This window comes from Etheostoma spectabile, chromosome 12 (assembly GCF_008692095.1).
Source record: "Etheostoma spectabile isolate EspeVRDwgs_2016 chromosome 12, UIUC_Espe_1.0, whole genome shotgun sequence".
NCBI classification, from domain to species: domain Eukaryota; kingdom Metazoa; phylum Chordata; class Actinopteri; order Perciformes; family Percidae; genus Etheostoma; species Etheostoma spectabile.
The window spans coordinates 23,167,142-23,183,124 of NC_045744.1; the positions used below are offsets into that span (position 1 = coordinate 23,167,142).

A 15,983-nucleotide genomic window follows, 5' to 3' on the forward strand; every position below is an offset into this window, starting at 1 on the left:
GTGGAACAAGAAGGGAGGGGGTCAAGTCGAGTGTGCTTCAGGAACCCTTCTTTAAGAGCACTGGAGTCTTTGCTCTTTATGCAGTAGAGTTACCACAGTGGAGTATACAGGGGGGATTCTAGGATCAGACCTTTAGGGGTGGGGGGGGCTCAGCCCCTAATGAGAGTGTGACATGGATACAGTGCCTTGCAAAAGTGTTTGACCCCCCCCTCAACAATGTCAGCTAACGCTTTTTGACACTAGTAAACACTATGATGGAACTAAACTTGACACTTTATAAGTCACAGCAATAACCAATTTGACGCAACGTTCTAACATTCAGCAATTTCAGTTGTTTATGTTTAAATTTGGGTTCTGATCTGCGGCAGGAAATGACCAACTTCTTCTTCTCTGGGGACTACCAACATTAAACTTCATATCCACAGTCCTGCTCTGCCTCTGACACATCAGATAGAGACTCAGCCAAAAGCGGGAGTCTGGCACGACCACTTCTGATTGGCCAAAGCTACGTAATAATAGCTAGTAATAGGTGCGTAGCATCGGCGACAGCAACACAGGATAATAAACCTGTTTTTGAACCTGTTATTGTTGTGCTTATATGTCCTTACAGAGACTAATAGACATGCAGATGACAAAGTCAATAGTAGGAAGTAAAACTCTAGTCTGTATAACTGTAGTCATATAAAAAAACAGTGTACCCCAAAATCAAAATTACATATTTTCCTCTTACCTTGTTGTTTATCAGTCCTCCCACCCCCACCCTTAACCAAAGTGTTGAGTGCAACCCCCTTAAATATCTAACAAAGATTTTCTTTACATAATTAAAGACATTTGCACCATAAATTAATACAGAAAAAGCACAAAATGTTGTCGAAAAATCCCCCATAATGCAGGAAATGGGAAATGATACGTTTGATATGCTCCAAATTTCCATTTTGCTCCAGAGTGGAGATCTCAACCCCGCCCCCGATGTTGAACTCAAAGTTGAGATTACATTGCAATAAATTACATTACATGTAATTTACGTAGCTGACACTTTTATTCAAAGTGACTCACCCATGAAAGAACGAACTCCGGACAGCAAGAAGAAAGTGCACGCACATTTGCTTCAAATAACCTGAACTACAAAGAGACCCATGGAATTGAAGGTAAGTTGGATTTTGTTTTGTTTTTATCTGAGGCGCAGTCAGAGACATTACGGTAACATTTTGTCCACAAAATATGAGCGTAACGAGAGTTAAGATTAGGCACCAAAACGACTAGTTAAGATTGAAGTGCCCATATTATGAAAAAAAACCCTTTTTTCTGGGATTTGGGGGGTTATTTTGTGTCATCCATGCTGCTTTGAGTGAGACACGGGTTTCTGCCTTCAGCGTCCGGGCGAGCTGTTCTTCTATGTAACTAGCCAACACGAGGTGGCTAACCGTAGCATGCTAGCTCGTTCTCAACGGCAAAACACTGCTACAACACAGCAGAGAGTGTGTGTGTGTGTGTGTGTGTGTGTGTGTGTTTGTGTGTGTGTGTGTTTGTGTAAAAATAGGGTGTTTTTTGAGAATGAAACCATGAAAAACCTATTCTGGTACAACCTCAAAATCCAATTATGAACCTGACAATTAGCATAATACGGGCGATTTAAGAAAACGATCGGGGTCGGGATTAAAACACTCCCGAAGAAGATGCATTTGTTGGGTAAAGGCTTTAGCTTTCCCCAGGAAGCCAACTCCGCTCTCTGGCTTGAAGGTCCTGCATGTTGCAGCCCTCCCACCCCCTCGACCCCCCCCCTTAGCGGCCAGCAAAAAGAAATTTGAAATGTTTACAAAATACAGGACTTAACGTGTCGTAGAACGAATGCTTTATGAGAAGAGGCCGTCTCAAGAGACTTTATTTGAGTGCTCACAGGTGCTTTAGATGCAAAACATTTCAAATGTAATCATAAGAGGGCCATATGTGTCTGAAAGGTTTTTAATAATCACATAGCAACAACAACAACAACAACACACAAACAAGCTCTTAGTGCTTTTATCTGAAAGGAAAGAGGCTCCGTTGAAACCAAACTCAGCCAAAAGTCAACCGTAAGCATCAGATCGTCCACATAGATCCTGTTAGGGTTGAAAGGAGTGACAGCGGAACAAAAAGTTAAGTATTAACACACACACACACACACACACACACACACACACACACACACGCACACACACAGAAAACCCAGGAGACCTGCTGCTTTGGCCTTGAACAAGGAAATGAGAAACAGAGCTGCGCTGTAATAAACACGTGTCACAGAGGACCTTCCTCTGTGATTAGGAAAAGACTCAATGAGACGTTACGCCTATTGAAAAATGTACATGATGTGATGTCATGGAAATTTCTAACTGTCAGAGTTTGCTATTACAAAATGTATAAATGTAAGCGCCTGGGTAGATCACCTGGTAGAGCGACCCTTCGCTGGATATCGTTCCCTCTCTCTCTCTCTCTTCTCTCTCTCTCTCTCTCTCTTTCTTTCTCTCTCTCTCTCTCTCTCTTCTCCCTTCAATGCCTAAGCTGTCCGATTAAATAAAAGCCTAAAATGTCTAAGAATATAATAGGAAAAAAAAAAAATGTATATAGCAAACTATGAAGTATACAACCAAAGAGGACCCTGGACCGAAGACTGAATGAACACAAAAATCCGACAAAATATACCAACAGGTTCTCCAAACCCTACGATGATATCGTCCCTTTATTCCTCCCACGGGGGCGTTTTCCATCCTAACATCTAAACCAGAGAAGGTAACGACCGAGGTTTTAAACATATGGTTAACAAACCTTCCTCCTCACTTTGTGCGTCGCCCGCGTCATAAGTACCACGGGCACTAGAGGGCGCTGCCACTCTAAATGTAAACATAGGTCGGAATTAGTGCTTGAATAAACGACTAATGTGGCCGTTTTTTAGGGAAAGACAGTCTCAAATATATTTTAATCAAAAACCATCAGTGACAGCAGACTGCCTGAAACACATCCTCCACCATAGGATAAATACACATCTCTTCCAACTGCACCTTGGGAAAAATAATAATAATAATAATAAAGCAGTTTGATGTTGCTCTTTGCCATTTGGCTTTTTTGAAGCTAATGTGTTTGCACTTGATTCTTGCTTTCTGGAGTTTGTGCCTTCAAGGTTGAAAGAACTTACTTGAAAAGTTGCTTTGGATAAAAGCGTCTTTCGAGATGTTCCCAGTGTCAGATCAGGTGAACACAGAATTATAAACTGATAAAAGTGTGTATGCTAGGGGTGGGAATCACAAGAGGCCTTAGGATACGATAATATCACAATTCTTATGTCTCGATACGATATTGCGGATTTTATACATATTGCAATATTCTGCAATATATTGCAAAACTTCAAAGTTTTCCCAATTTCAAATGACGTCCCCAAAAGGAAACATTGTCAACATCTTAAGTGTGTTTACTAGGGGAGGGAATCACAAGACGCCCCCCGATACGATATCATCACAATACTTATGCCTTGATACAATATTATCGCGATTTTTAAACATATTGCAACATTCTGCGATATGTTGCAAGTTATTACCTTTTTTCCAACTTCTAATTTTTCCCAATTTCAAATGACGTCCCCAAAAGGAAACTTTGTCAACGTCTGTTTCATCTAAAAAGAAACATTTCTCTGTTTGTTCATCTGAAATCTATGTTATTGCTGCAAAATGGGACAAACTGACCAACACATATTTAATAATAGATCGATAGCTGGCGTCTGAGTTGCCACGGGAACAATATCACGATACAATGCCGTATCCATGTCCCCCCCCCCCACCCCTATTGTTTACAACAACCTGTATTCATGAGCATTTTCAGTTTGCACATTCAAAAAAATGTGTCTCTCAAAAGGTTTCTTATGACTTTTGGCTAAGATAATAATAATAATAATAAATTGGATTTGTTTAGCGCTTTTCCCAAGCTCAAAGTCGCTCTACAGAGTAGAAACAATAGATAAATATATATATATTAAAAAAAAAAAAAAACGAACTGAAAAATGGTGAGGGACTCAGAGATGCGGATCTTATGGGGGGGAGGGAGTTCCAGAGCCAGAGATGTTGGTCTCTGCCTCTGTCCGTCTGTCCCTGCACCACCTTCAGAGCCGGGAACCAACAAAGCCGGCATGAAAACAAGTTTAGTCACGCCGTTACCTCAGCAAACAGCGGGGAAAGGCACAAGCAGGGCTCTGGGACAGCAGCGGGGCCCAGTTAAAGTCAAGTCAAGTTTATTTCATCCATAAAAAATGGAAATCACAGTGCTCACACTCGCCATCTTACCCATAAAAACCAGAGAATAAATACAATACCACAAATACACTACAAAGTCTCGTCTAAAGACGCATTTTTATTCTTTGGCTTTTAACTCCGTGTGAGTTGTGTGGTCCTCTGATGTCTTATTGTTTTACTGTATTTTAGTATTTATTTATTTTATCTTTTTTGTTTTTACAAACATATATTTTCTATTAATTGTTTTGTATGTTTGAGTTTTATGTGCAGCACTTTGGTAACTTTGTGTTTGTAAAATGTACTACAGAAATAAAGTGGATTGGATTGAATGTATATACATAAATATACATAAATACAATAAAAAATAAGCGACGTGCAGCAAAGGGCCACAGGCCGGAGTTGAACTTGGGCCCGCTTCGTTGAGACACAAACCTCTATATATGGGCGCCCGCTCTACCAGCTGGGCCACCTGGGCGCCCTGCTGCGGGTTTTTTAACATGGGCTGAAGCAGGTGGAGAGGAACCCTTTGAGCCAAGCAGGGTTTTGTCATGCCACATTTCAACAGCGTGGCACAGCTCGACTCGTTTGTTCGGGCTTTTCTAGTTTCAGACACGCGACTCAAAGCAAAGACACACCCCAGTGAGTACAGGAAGTAGAAGCACTGTAAAGCAGTCACACACTAAGATACGAGCCTTCAAATAAACACACATCACCACCCAACGTCCAGTTCACACGTTGAAACTTCAAAGAGCCCACACACACACACACACACAAACACAAACACACACACACACACACACACACACACACACACACACACACAGAGCCAACTAACTTTACCGTCAACTGAATGAACTCAAAGACAAGTTCCTTTATTTAAAGAGCTTTGAAGTTCCTCGCTGCAGTTTTTGGCCCTTGCTGTTCCCAAACAGGGATTCGGGGACCTCCACGGGGTCTTACGAGGATTCTTTGGCAAAATATGGAATAGTTTAAGTCCCCTGTTTGTTTGTTATTCTGTTCTTAAGGAGCTAAAAGTAGAAGAAATAAAATAAAGAATGATACAAATAAATTTGAAGGACTTCTTTAATGGGAGGATTTCCTCACAACTCAGTGAATATCCTATCTGTGCAGTACCCTGGATTTTCTAATGATATGATCTGGATCTGCAATATCCCGGATTTTTTTAATGATTTGAAGTATGCTAAGATTGCCTCTGGTCTTTGCTGAGTGAGTGTGTGTTGGACTAAGAGTCCTGGCCCGGTCCTGACCTCTTACCTGTCTTGCGATGGTGGTGGTGATGGTGGTGGTGGTGGCGGTTGTGGCGGTTGTGGTGGGCGGAGATGTGGACGTGCTGGGCCAGGACGTCGGCCAGCCTGCCGCCAGCCGCCCCGCTGCCCCCGCTGCGCGTGGAGGAAGAGGAGGAGGAGGCCGTGGAGGAGGTGGTGGTGGTGGACGAGGTGCCGTGGATGGCCCGGTTTATCCAGTGCTCCATGCTGATGCTCCCCTCGCGGCTGGTCCGGTCGCCGCCACCTCCGCCTCCGTCCTCTTCCTCGCCGTCTCCGCCCTCCTCCCCATCGACGTCGCCCGGACCCTCGCCTTCCGAACCTGAGGATGTATCTGGGGGGGGTTATGGGTGTTAGAAAGAGGAGCAAATGCATAAAATAGAGCCCCACAATAATAAGTAAGTAAAAAAAAAAATTGTGGACTGAAATATTTCATAAAAAAAAAAAAAGAAATCTAGTTTAATCCTGACTGATGTACAATGTGCTATGTGAAAAAGATTGTATCTATTGTCTTTGGCCTGAAAGGTTCTCAGGACCCATCTGTCTGGAGTCGCTACGGGGGGGAATGGACTAAGAGTGTGTGTGTGTGTGTGTGTGGTGTGTGTGTGTGTGTGTGTGTGTGTGTGTGTGGTGTGTGTGTGTGTGTGTTGTGTGCGTGTGCATATTTGCATGTGATTTCCATAAAGCCTACAGCATTATGAAACTAGTAGGGGTTGATTTGAATAACAACAGAAGCTGACCCAATTCTCACACACGATCACACGCGTGTGCGGCGTGGGCGGGTCGGCTGTGGCTGTGGCTCAGTGGTAGCGCGGTTGTCTGCCAATCGGAAGGTTGGGGGTTCAATCCCTGGCCCTGCAGTCCCACGTCGAAGTGTCCTTGGGCAAGACACTGAACCCCGAGTTGCCCCTCGGAGTGTGAATGTGTGTATCTGATGAGCAGGTGGCACCTTGTACGGCAGCCTCGGCCACAGTGTATGAATGTGTGTGAATGGTGAATGTATCCTGTATGATGTAAAAGCGCTTTGAGCAGTCGTTAAGACTAGAAAAGCGCTATATAAATACAGCACATTTACATTTACACACACACACACAAGCAGCACCGGTGTGCAGGGGCAGACAGACAGTAAACGAGTCCACCGATCAACAAAAAGAACAAGACATGTTTGACCAAACCCAAGTTAAAAGCGTAAGAGTCGATATCCGGGTGATATCTGGGAATCCTGACAGGAAATGATGGAGGAGACTGCACACATGACGAGACCAATAAATTTAGATTAAATGCAGCTTTTTCAATTATTGAACAAGGAAGATAACCGTGGTTACAAACCCGAGTGTGTACCCAAAGTGTCTCTCTGAACATACAAATAACTCCTCCTTTATACTTTCCTTCTTTTACTTCTGTGATCCAGTGCTACCTTCAAACCACTCCTTATTTGTAAGACCCTTCTAACAGATAGATAGACACCTTCCGATCTATTCTCCGCTGTAGGATTGAGTTACCTTCTGTGGAAGATCCTTAGAATAGATGAAATACAGTTGAAAACTTACATGCTTATACATTCCTCCTATCAAGAGGGACTATGGGACTCAATCTTCATCAAGTGGACATTTGCACCTTAGCTTTGAATCAGAATCCCTCCTCTTTTATAATTTCCTTCTTGTCTCACACATGTTAGCTTCTCTATTTCTGGGATCCAGTGCTACCTTCAAACCACTCCTTATATATAAGACCCTTCTAATAGATAGACAGACACCTTCCGATATATTCTCTGCTGTGGGATCGGGTTACCTCCAACTAAGCCTTCTGTGGAAGATCCTTAGAATCGATGAAATACAGTTGAAAACCTCCATGCTTAAATATTCCTCCTATCAAGAGTCACTCATGTTCATCAGGTGGACATTTGAACCTTTGCTTCGTGTTTAGCTGGTTGTATTTGTGAGGATCGCTTGTGATGCGCCTTTTCTGCTTTCTGCATTTAAAAAGAGTAATGACACGCCCTAATCAGGCTGTCCCTCGCTGGCACACACATCTAAAACATCACGAAACGCCTTAGAGCTAGCAGATGTAAAAGTAATCGCTATGGGCTGTCCTTCGTTCCCGCTTCCATAGCGCTCCTAAATAAACAATCGGCTCGGAACAAAATAGCTTGAAGCGCTTACGGCACTTTATTTAGTTATTTTTAACCATAGTGTAATCTGATTTTTATGAGATTTTGTTTTATAGTATTGTGGCGGTTGTACTTTGTTTCTGTCATATTGTTTTCTTCTTTATGTGCTCTAGTGCAATTATACAGAATTATCTGTTTTTTTATATTATTCAGGTTTTATTGACTCGGTAATCAGTGATTGACAGGGGAGGGTCATTGATACTTGTGCAATGTAATGTAATGTAGGGTGGATTGTGTGTTGTATGTGAGTGTAAAGTCTCTGTGTTATTGATGTTTACAGCAGCCTTATGTAGCACTGATGCCCAAGACAAATTTCCCTCAGGGGACAATAAAGTTGATCTTGATCAACAACCCCCCAGGCTCCAAAATGCGCGGGGCTTCAAACACAACTAATTTAAAAAATGTTGAAAGTGCATTTTGATCTCAAAGAATTGTCTCCTTGTATGGCGACTGTGACTTTAAAAGGTGACATTTCATGGTCGTCACGGACTACAACTGACATTTGCGGTTTAAAAAACGCCTCGGGACTCGACGTGTTAACTACCCGTGGTGCTGACACGCCTGATTGGCAAATCAGTGCCTCGTTATCAGCAGAGCCCTGCGGAGGCAACCGGTGAACAAACACAAACATGTTGACGGGGATAAGATGCTGCCAGGGCAACCCGGGAGCGTCATGATACAAACATATAAGAGAGAGAGTCCCTGACGCACAGCAGCTCTTCATGAAGCTTAAATATATATTTACTGAGAAATTGAGAAAACGCAGCAGTTAGAAGCCAATAGGACATCAGAGTGCTCCGCTTGTCATCTCTACACGATATACGGCGTGCTGCTCGGCAACAGGCGACTGCTGTCCTCAAATGAACTCCACTGGCAGTGTGTGTGTGTGTGTGTGTGTGTGTGTGAGAACTGCTTCTACCACTCCCTCAGGACATGAGCTTTCTGAATATGCAGGATGAACTGTGTGCGTTTCTGTGCGTCATGTTTGAGTGTGTGACTGATGCGTGTACTGTACTTTCCTTTGTGTAAATGGGAAAAAAATAATCAACAGACAAATCATGTGAATAGTGTGTGTGTCTGCGTCTGTGTGTGTGTGTGTGTGTGTGTGTGTGTTGTGTGTGTGTGTGTGTGTGTGTGTGTGTGTGTGTGTGTGAGAGAGTGTGTGTGTGTGCATGCAGACTTCTTCACAATTCAAGAATAAGCAACATATGAATGTGGTGTGCACATTTTAATACATTTATGACGGCTTGTCTGTGTGTGTGTCTGTGTGTGTGTGTTCGTGTGTGTGTGTGTGGGTGTGTGCGTGGTGTGGTGTGTGTGTGTGTGGTGTGTGTGTGTGTGTGTGTGTATGTGTGTGTGTGTGTCATATTCATGAGCTACAGCCACCCATTCTGCTTACTGCAACAGTAACTATGTAGTTGTGTTTTTAAAGCTTCACGTCCCTATGTACTTCATACATATAGCTACAAAAAGTGATGCTCTGAACCTTTTATGTATTCCACGTATGGCGGGGTTATGAAACACAGGGTTTTCAAGCTAGAGAGCAAAGTTTGTGTCACAGAAGATGTTTACAAGAATTTCTTTCAGGAAACAAGTGTTTGTGGTCTCGAAGAACTACTTAAAGGTGCTCTAAGGGATGTCACACGTGTTTTAACCATTGTGTTGTCCTCCCAGGTTTTTTTTACCCTTTTTTCGACATGTAACATTTTCAACTTTTTTTTTCACTACCACCACATTACTACAACTTGTTTTACACTACTTTTTGGAATCCATGGTCAATAACACTCATTTATATAGAATTATACCTAATATTTGAGTTAATAAAGCAGAAATTATGAATTATTTGGACTAATAGTTCAGAGGAGCGTATGTTGAGTGGATGAGTTTGGTCATGATGCTGATTTGAAACCAGTTCAATTTACACCCGAAATTCAATGTTAGTGATTGTATTGGCGAAGAGCGCTGCATAGAATCCATCCTTTTTTTGTGGTAATTTGGTTAAAAAGAATATTTCAGATATAGGCATTTTTAAAAGGGGTCAAATCTGACCCGAGGACAACAGGAGGGTTAAGCTTCAACATTTTTTGTCACATACAGCAAACATCTCCTCACTATCTGCTAGCTGCCTGTCAGTAGAACACACTGTAAAAAACACGGTCTCCGTAGACAGCCCAGGGTCTACAGACAGCAAAAAAAACAAAAAAAACTGTGCCCACCTGCACTACAAAGCAAACACAAACAGCGTTCTAGCCAATAACCAACGAGAAGGATTTTGGGGTGGGGGTTAGTGTGTGAAAGCACAGAAGTTCTTCTGTAAAACTGATTTTCTACACAAATAACCCTGCAAAAGCACCTTGCACTTTAAATCTTGTGCTCACTAGAAATGTGCTCATAAGTTTCTTGAAAATTAGTATTTAAGCATGAATAGGCATAAAAAATGACTTATCAACTAAAGAAATCTTGGTCGACTAAGACCAAAACCACAGATTAGTCGACTAATGGACCAAGAGGGGACAGGCCTACAGTTTTGCCACTTAAACTAAACTGTCGTCATCGTAGAACGTCATCTTTTTTCGGCTAAACTTAACTGCAATCAATGGCCAAGGTGATTGTACTATAGTTACTAGTCATACTAGTATAGTAATATAGTTACTATATTATTTGGTTGTTGATGAATTAATCAAATAACACTGCATCTCTTTGAATCTGCAGTTTGACTGCTTGTAGACACAAAAACATACAACAAAATAGGGTCCAGGTACTTTAAAGCCCTGGTTACATGACAGAAAAAGATACTTTTTAATAATCAGAGTTAGACTTCCGGCTCGGCTTGGTGCAGACCTGTGAAAACAGAAAATTAGCTTCTGTACCTGGGGGTGTGTAAGCGTCCATTGAGGTCTGGACCACCAACGACCGGCGCTTGGAAGGCATCGGCACCGCCATCTTCCTCTCTTTGTGCTTGGCCAGGGCCGCCTGCACCGCCTCTGTGTGCACGTCTGGAGACACACACACACACAGTCGATTAGTTTACTTTGTATTTGTGTTGGCACATTTTTTTTAATGAGTTTTCTCTGCCTGCCAGAAATCCATTTCCTTTCAGTTCTGCGCAGTAAGAAAATGATCTCGTAGATAATTGCAACATGCTTGAAATCGATCATTTAAAAATGTAGCTCTAACACTGATGTTTTAATCAATCTAATAATTTCATGCAGAATAATGTAAACAGACACACAGGGCATTTCCTCAGTACAGTTAATAATGGGATTTTTTGTTTGATTTGACTTTGATTCTTCCAGGACTTTTGCCGAAGTCTTTTTCCATTGTGGTAAACTTACTTAAAAGCAGGGTTGGTAATTCCTGTTTACACTTTTCTATGTATTGTTATATTGTTTGAAATGGTCTTTACACCTCCGACAGCAATGAATAACAATGAAAAACTCTGAAAACTCAAAAAAAATCCGTCATATGTAGCTTCAGTAATCTTGAAAAATTCCCGCCAATCAATGCCTTGCGGCCCGCTTGGAAAGAACCAATGAAATGCCTCCTTGCCCCGCTGCAGGTCTTCTACCCCTCCTGCGTACGAGCCTGAGCTCAAAGCTTGTTGTCGCTGACGGATTTACTGCACGTCTAGCAGCGAGCGGAGGAGAAACTCAGCATGAGTCGCCACTGCCGATGTTACAGTACGTGCAATCGCCCCGGCCCCCAAAAAAAGGCAAAGAAAAGAAAGCTCTGAAGCAGCGATGCAGCGGAGGAGGTCTGGTTAGTCCACACAGCATTCTGGGATGGGACAAAAACGTGCTCTGGTTTATTGGCTGGTTTTTTGGCATTTCTTTAAACCAATCACAATCATCTTTGGGGGTTCTAATTAACGGTGCCTCTGCAAAATAGCCTCAAGAAGGAACTTGTTTTGGTGGAACATGTGTACACTGAAAAGTGGTTTTTGTCGTGCAACAGTAAACGCTTGGACAGATAGTCTAGCTAGCTGTCTGGATTTACCCTGCAGAGATCTGAGGACCAGGTAACCATAGTCCTCAGATTGGACAGAGTCTAGCTAGCTGTCTGGATTTACCCTGCAGAGATCTGAGGACCAGGTAACCATAGTCCTCAGATTGGACAGATAGTCTAGCTAGCTGTCTGGATCTACCCTGCAGAGACCTGAGGACCAGGTAACCATAGTCCGCAGATTGGACAGATAGTCTAGCTAGCTGTCTGGATTTATATATACCACAGTTTTTCTCCCACCCCAGAATGCTGTGTGGACTAGCCAGGCCCTCCTCCGCAACGCTGTGGAAGGGGGTCAGGCAATGTGAGACTTCACCAAAATCATGGTTGCAGCTGTCGTCGTGGTCCTGCTCCGCGCCCTGCCACACCTTGCATAGACTAATCACAGCCTAGAGGAGATGCCATTTTGAAATCTTGCTAGCTTTCAACATTACCAACCCTGCCTTTAAATAAAGGGTCTGAGCGCTAACCATAAACACAACAGGGTCGACCCAATAACTGAGGAAACAAGCCGATCAAGTCCAATTGTTTTTTTCAGGCAGCAATAATGTGGCTGCCAGTGTAAACAATGGGGAAAGGTGTTAAATAATAGAGAATCATCAGAGTCCATCCGGCCGAAGCACTTAGGCAGACAAACGGCAGCGGGACTCTCAGCTGTATTTGTGCTGCGGTGTCCTCGTAACAAAGAGCGCCGCGTTCCCATTTATTCACAATCAGTTTACGCACCCGTGAGGCCCTGTGGTTTGGGACTGGATTAAGTTTGGGGAGCGTCAGTGAGGACACTTTGTAAATGAGTGTTTCTAAAAGCGAGATAAAGCCACAGCTGGGTTTGTTTGAACGGCGTCCACCGCTGTCACAAGGCAAACACACAGGATGTCAGAGCCAATGATAGGTAAGTAAGACATTTGTCAGAATGAATGGGGCTTACTTTTGCTTGGCAGCTGTGTGTGTGTGTGTGTGTATATGTGTGTGTGTGTGTGTGTTGTGTGTGTGTGTGTGTGTGTGTGTGTGTGTGTGTGTGTGTGTGTGTGTGTGTGTGTGTGTGTGGTGTGGTGTGTGTGTGTCTGTTTATGTTGGGAAATGGAGGTAATCTAAATCTCACGTGCCCGTTTATTGTCTTATGGTTGACTGAGTGCGACACCACAGTGTGTGAAAGTGTGTGTGGCGGTTGAAGCTGCTCTCACAGCTTTAATTCTTCAATTTAATGAGTTAAAAGGTTTTTAGGGGATTTATTTTCTGTCGGAACAAACTCAAACAAACCGTCCAACAGCATGTGGGAACAGAGAATTAGAGTAAAGCAGGGTTTTCCCTCCACTGGTCCAGGTACTCAAACGCATCTCCTTTGTTATTGGACTACAGCATGTATCTTAATGGCTAAAACCCAAATGGAACCACATTAAATTCTTACCAAGGTTATTATAGTTTGGCATTTTTCATTAGTTTTTATTTTTATTTTGTTTTGACTTTTTGTTTTCATATTCAGTTTAGTTTTAATTTGTTCTTAACCCTTGTGTTGTATTCCTGTTGACCATGAACTTGTTCCTTCTGGGTCCAAATTTCCTGCTTTTTAAAACATTTTTTGCTTTGTGGACTAGCCAGACCCTCCTGCGCAACGCTGTGGAGGGAGGTCTGGCAATGTGGGACTACACCTAAATCATGATTGCAGCTTTTGCCGTGGTCCTGCTCCGTGCCCTGCTATGCCCTGCTACACCTTGCAGTGTCCTGCTACGTCCTGCTATGTCCTGCTATGCCCTGTTACGCCTTGCAGTGTCCTGCTATGTCCTGCTATGCCCTGCTACGCCTTGTAGTGTCCTGCTAAGTCCTTATAAGTCCTGCTACGCCTTGCAGTGTCCTGCTACGTCCTGCTAAGTCCTGCTACGTACTGCTAAGTCCTGCTACGTACTGCTAAGTCCAGCTATGCCCTGCTAAGTCCAGCTATATCCTGCTACGTCCTGCTAAGTCCTGCTACATCCTGCTATGTCCTGCTATGCCCTGCTATGCCTTGCAGTGTCCTGCTACGTCCTGCTAAGTCCTGCTAGGTCCTGCTATGTCCTGCTGTGCCCCGCTACATACTGCTACGCCCTGCAGTGCCCTGCTACGTCATTAACTAATACAGCTACTATTTGTAGTCATAGATCCATTATCTTTATTGTTACTATAATTTCCACTATTAATCACACCCCCAACCGGCACCGTCAGACACCACCTACCAAGAGCCATGGTCTTTCACGCTAAATGCTCTTGGGAGAACAACGGAAGTGTTGGGTCTTTGTAAATTATAGCGTGTGGTCTAGAACTACTCTATCTGTAAAGTGTCTTGAGATAACTCTTGTTATGATTTGAGTCTATCAATAAAACTGAATTTAATTGAACTACATCATTAGAGAAAAATGTCTGACAGTTGTATGGTGATGGACAACCCTCTCCTTCCTACCTGATCGGTAACGTTCGTCTCTGGAGCCAGAAGACCACCGGCGGTGGTACCGGGAGGACGAGGACGGGGTGACCGGGGTTCTCCTCTCCTGGCCTGTGGACGAATCCATTACTGGAAGAAAATAAATCAGATTTAATTCATAGCCTTTATTTTTTTTCCAATCTTAAAAAAATCAATGCCCCAGAAAACAAAACTTAGTGTTCATTTCTCTGTATTCTGTTTTTCCACATAGTACACTTCGGATGTCACCATGTCAGACCTAGAAAATCCTGGAAAATAACCACAAAAAGATGGTACAGTCCAAACCAGCCAAGTCACATTGGCTACCATTAAGAAAATTCAGTTTCTATAGAAAACAACTGCAGTTATTGCAGTTATTTGGTTACCTGAGATGGCCATGACACTATTGGTGGTACTATTTTTTTCATTTAATAATTTTATTTATTTGCAGTATCACACACAAAGTACAGACTGTTTAAATAAAATGTATTCAGTCAGGTACAGTTGAATCCTGAAGATCTGCAGATAAACACACGGTCGACAGGGAAAGAAAGAGACATAACGTTGATCACAAAACCACCAATAATAAAAAGGCTATAAGCTAAAAAAAAGAAATTAGTGGAACTGATAATACAAACAGTATATTCCTAAATAGCTATGATCTTATATTTGTTTTTAATCACACCTGCTATGTGAGATACAGAAACTGAGGGGGAGCCTTAGTACACAATAGGGCTGCACGATATGAGGAAAATAGGGATATGCGATAACGTTGTTAAATATCGCAATAACGTTATTACTTCCGATAAATAAACAATAAAGATATTAAAGTGTACTCAGTTATGCATTTCTGCTGATTTCAGTGTTCTGCTATAATACGACAAATTGCTTGTTGAGTTTAAAACAAAAGAAATTCAATAATTTCCAACAATTCTTTTATTGGACAAATTGAACATGTGTAAGAGTCAAATAGTGCCCTTGGTAGGTGCAACCTGGAAGCACACACACACACACACACACACACACACACACACACACCACACACACACACACACACACACACACACACACACACACACACACACACACCACACACACACACACACACACACACACACACACACACACTACACTGGCTCACATACAAGCTATACATTGCTTGGAAAAACAGAAAACATTTGAAGGAAATAAATGGAACCAATGGTGATAACTGCAAATATGACTCGGACATTGATCAAACCAGGTAAAAACGTCCATTATTGTACCCGTGGTACAGCACCTCAGGGGGTTAAAGCTCGGGCTTAGCCTCTACACATTGGGTTGAACATAAAAGGCAGCAAAAAAATAAATACATTTAAGTGCAGTTTTCTACTGAAATCTTCTTTCACGATGTGTTTATTGAGCCAGTTGACATTTTTTTCCAATTCAATTAAATTTTATTTATAGTATCAATTCATAACAAGAGTTATCTCGAGACACTTTACAGATGGAGTAGGTCTAGACCACACTCTATAATTTACAAGGACCCAACAGTTCTAGTAGTTCCCTCCAGAGCAAGCAACAGTGCGACAGTGGTGAGGAAACAACTCCCTTTTTGGAAGAAACCTGGGACAGACCCAGACCCAGACCCAGACCCAGGCTCTCGGTAGGCGGTGTCTGAAAACCGGTTGGGGTTAAAATGAAGAGTGGCCATAACAGTCCCAAAAGATAAAGTTGACATTGCAATGACGATGAAGAAGCGATATATTGTGCAGCCCTAGGTACCACACCGTATGCATTCACACAACCACACACACACACACACAACCACACACACACACACACACACACACACACAG

At 42.7% G+C, this 15,983-nt stretch overlaps 1 protein-coding gene across 1 annotated transcript in view; it reads right to left on the minus strand.

Annotated features, from left to right (window-relative positions):
* Positions 1-15,983, minus strand: part of LOC116699670 (disco-interacting protein 2 homolog C) — a 235,373-nt gene that overhangs the window by 91,766 nt on the left and 127,624 nt on the right. Inside the window, 3 exon segments of the mRNA XM_032532380.1 lie at positions 5,532-5,873; positions 10,580-10,705; positions 14,146-14,256. Of these exon segments, the coding sequence (XP_032388271.1) occupies positions 5,532-5,873; positions 10,580-10,705; positions 14,146-14,256 (579 nt within the window).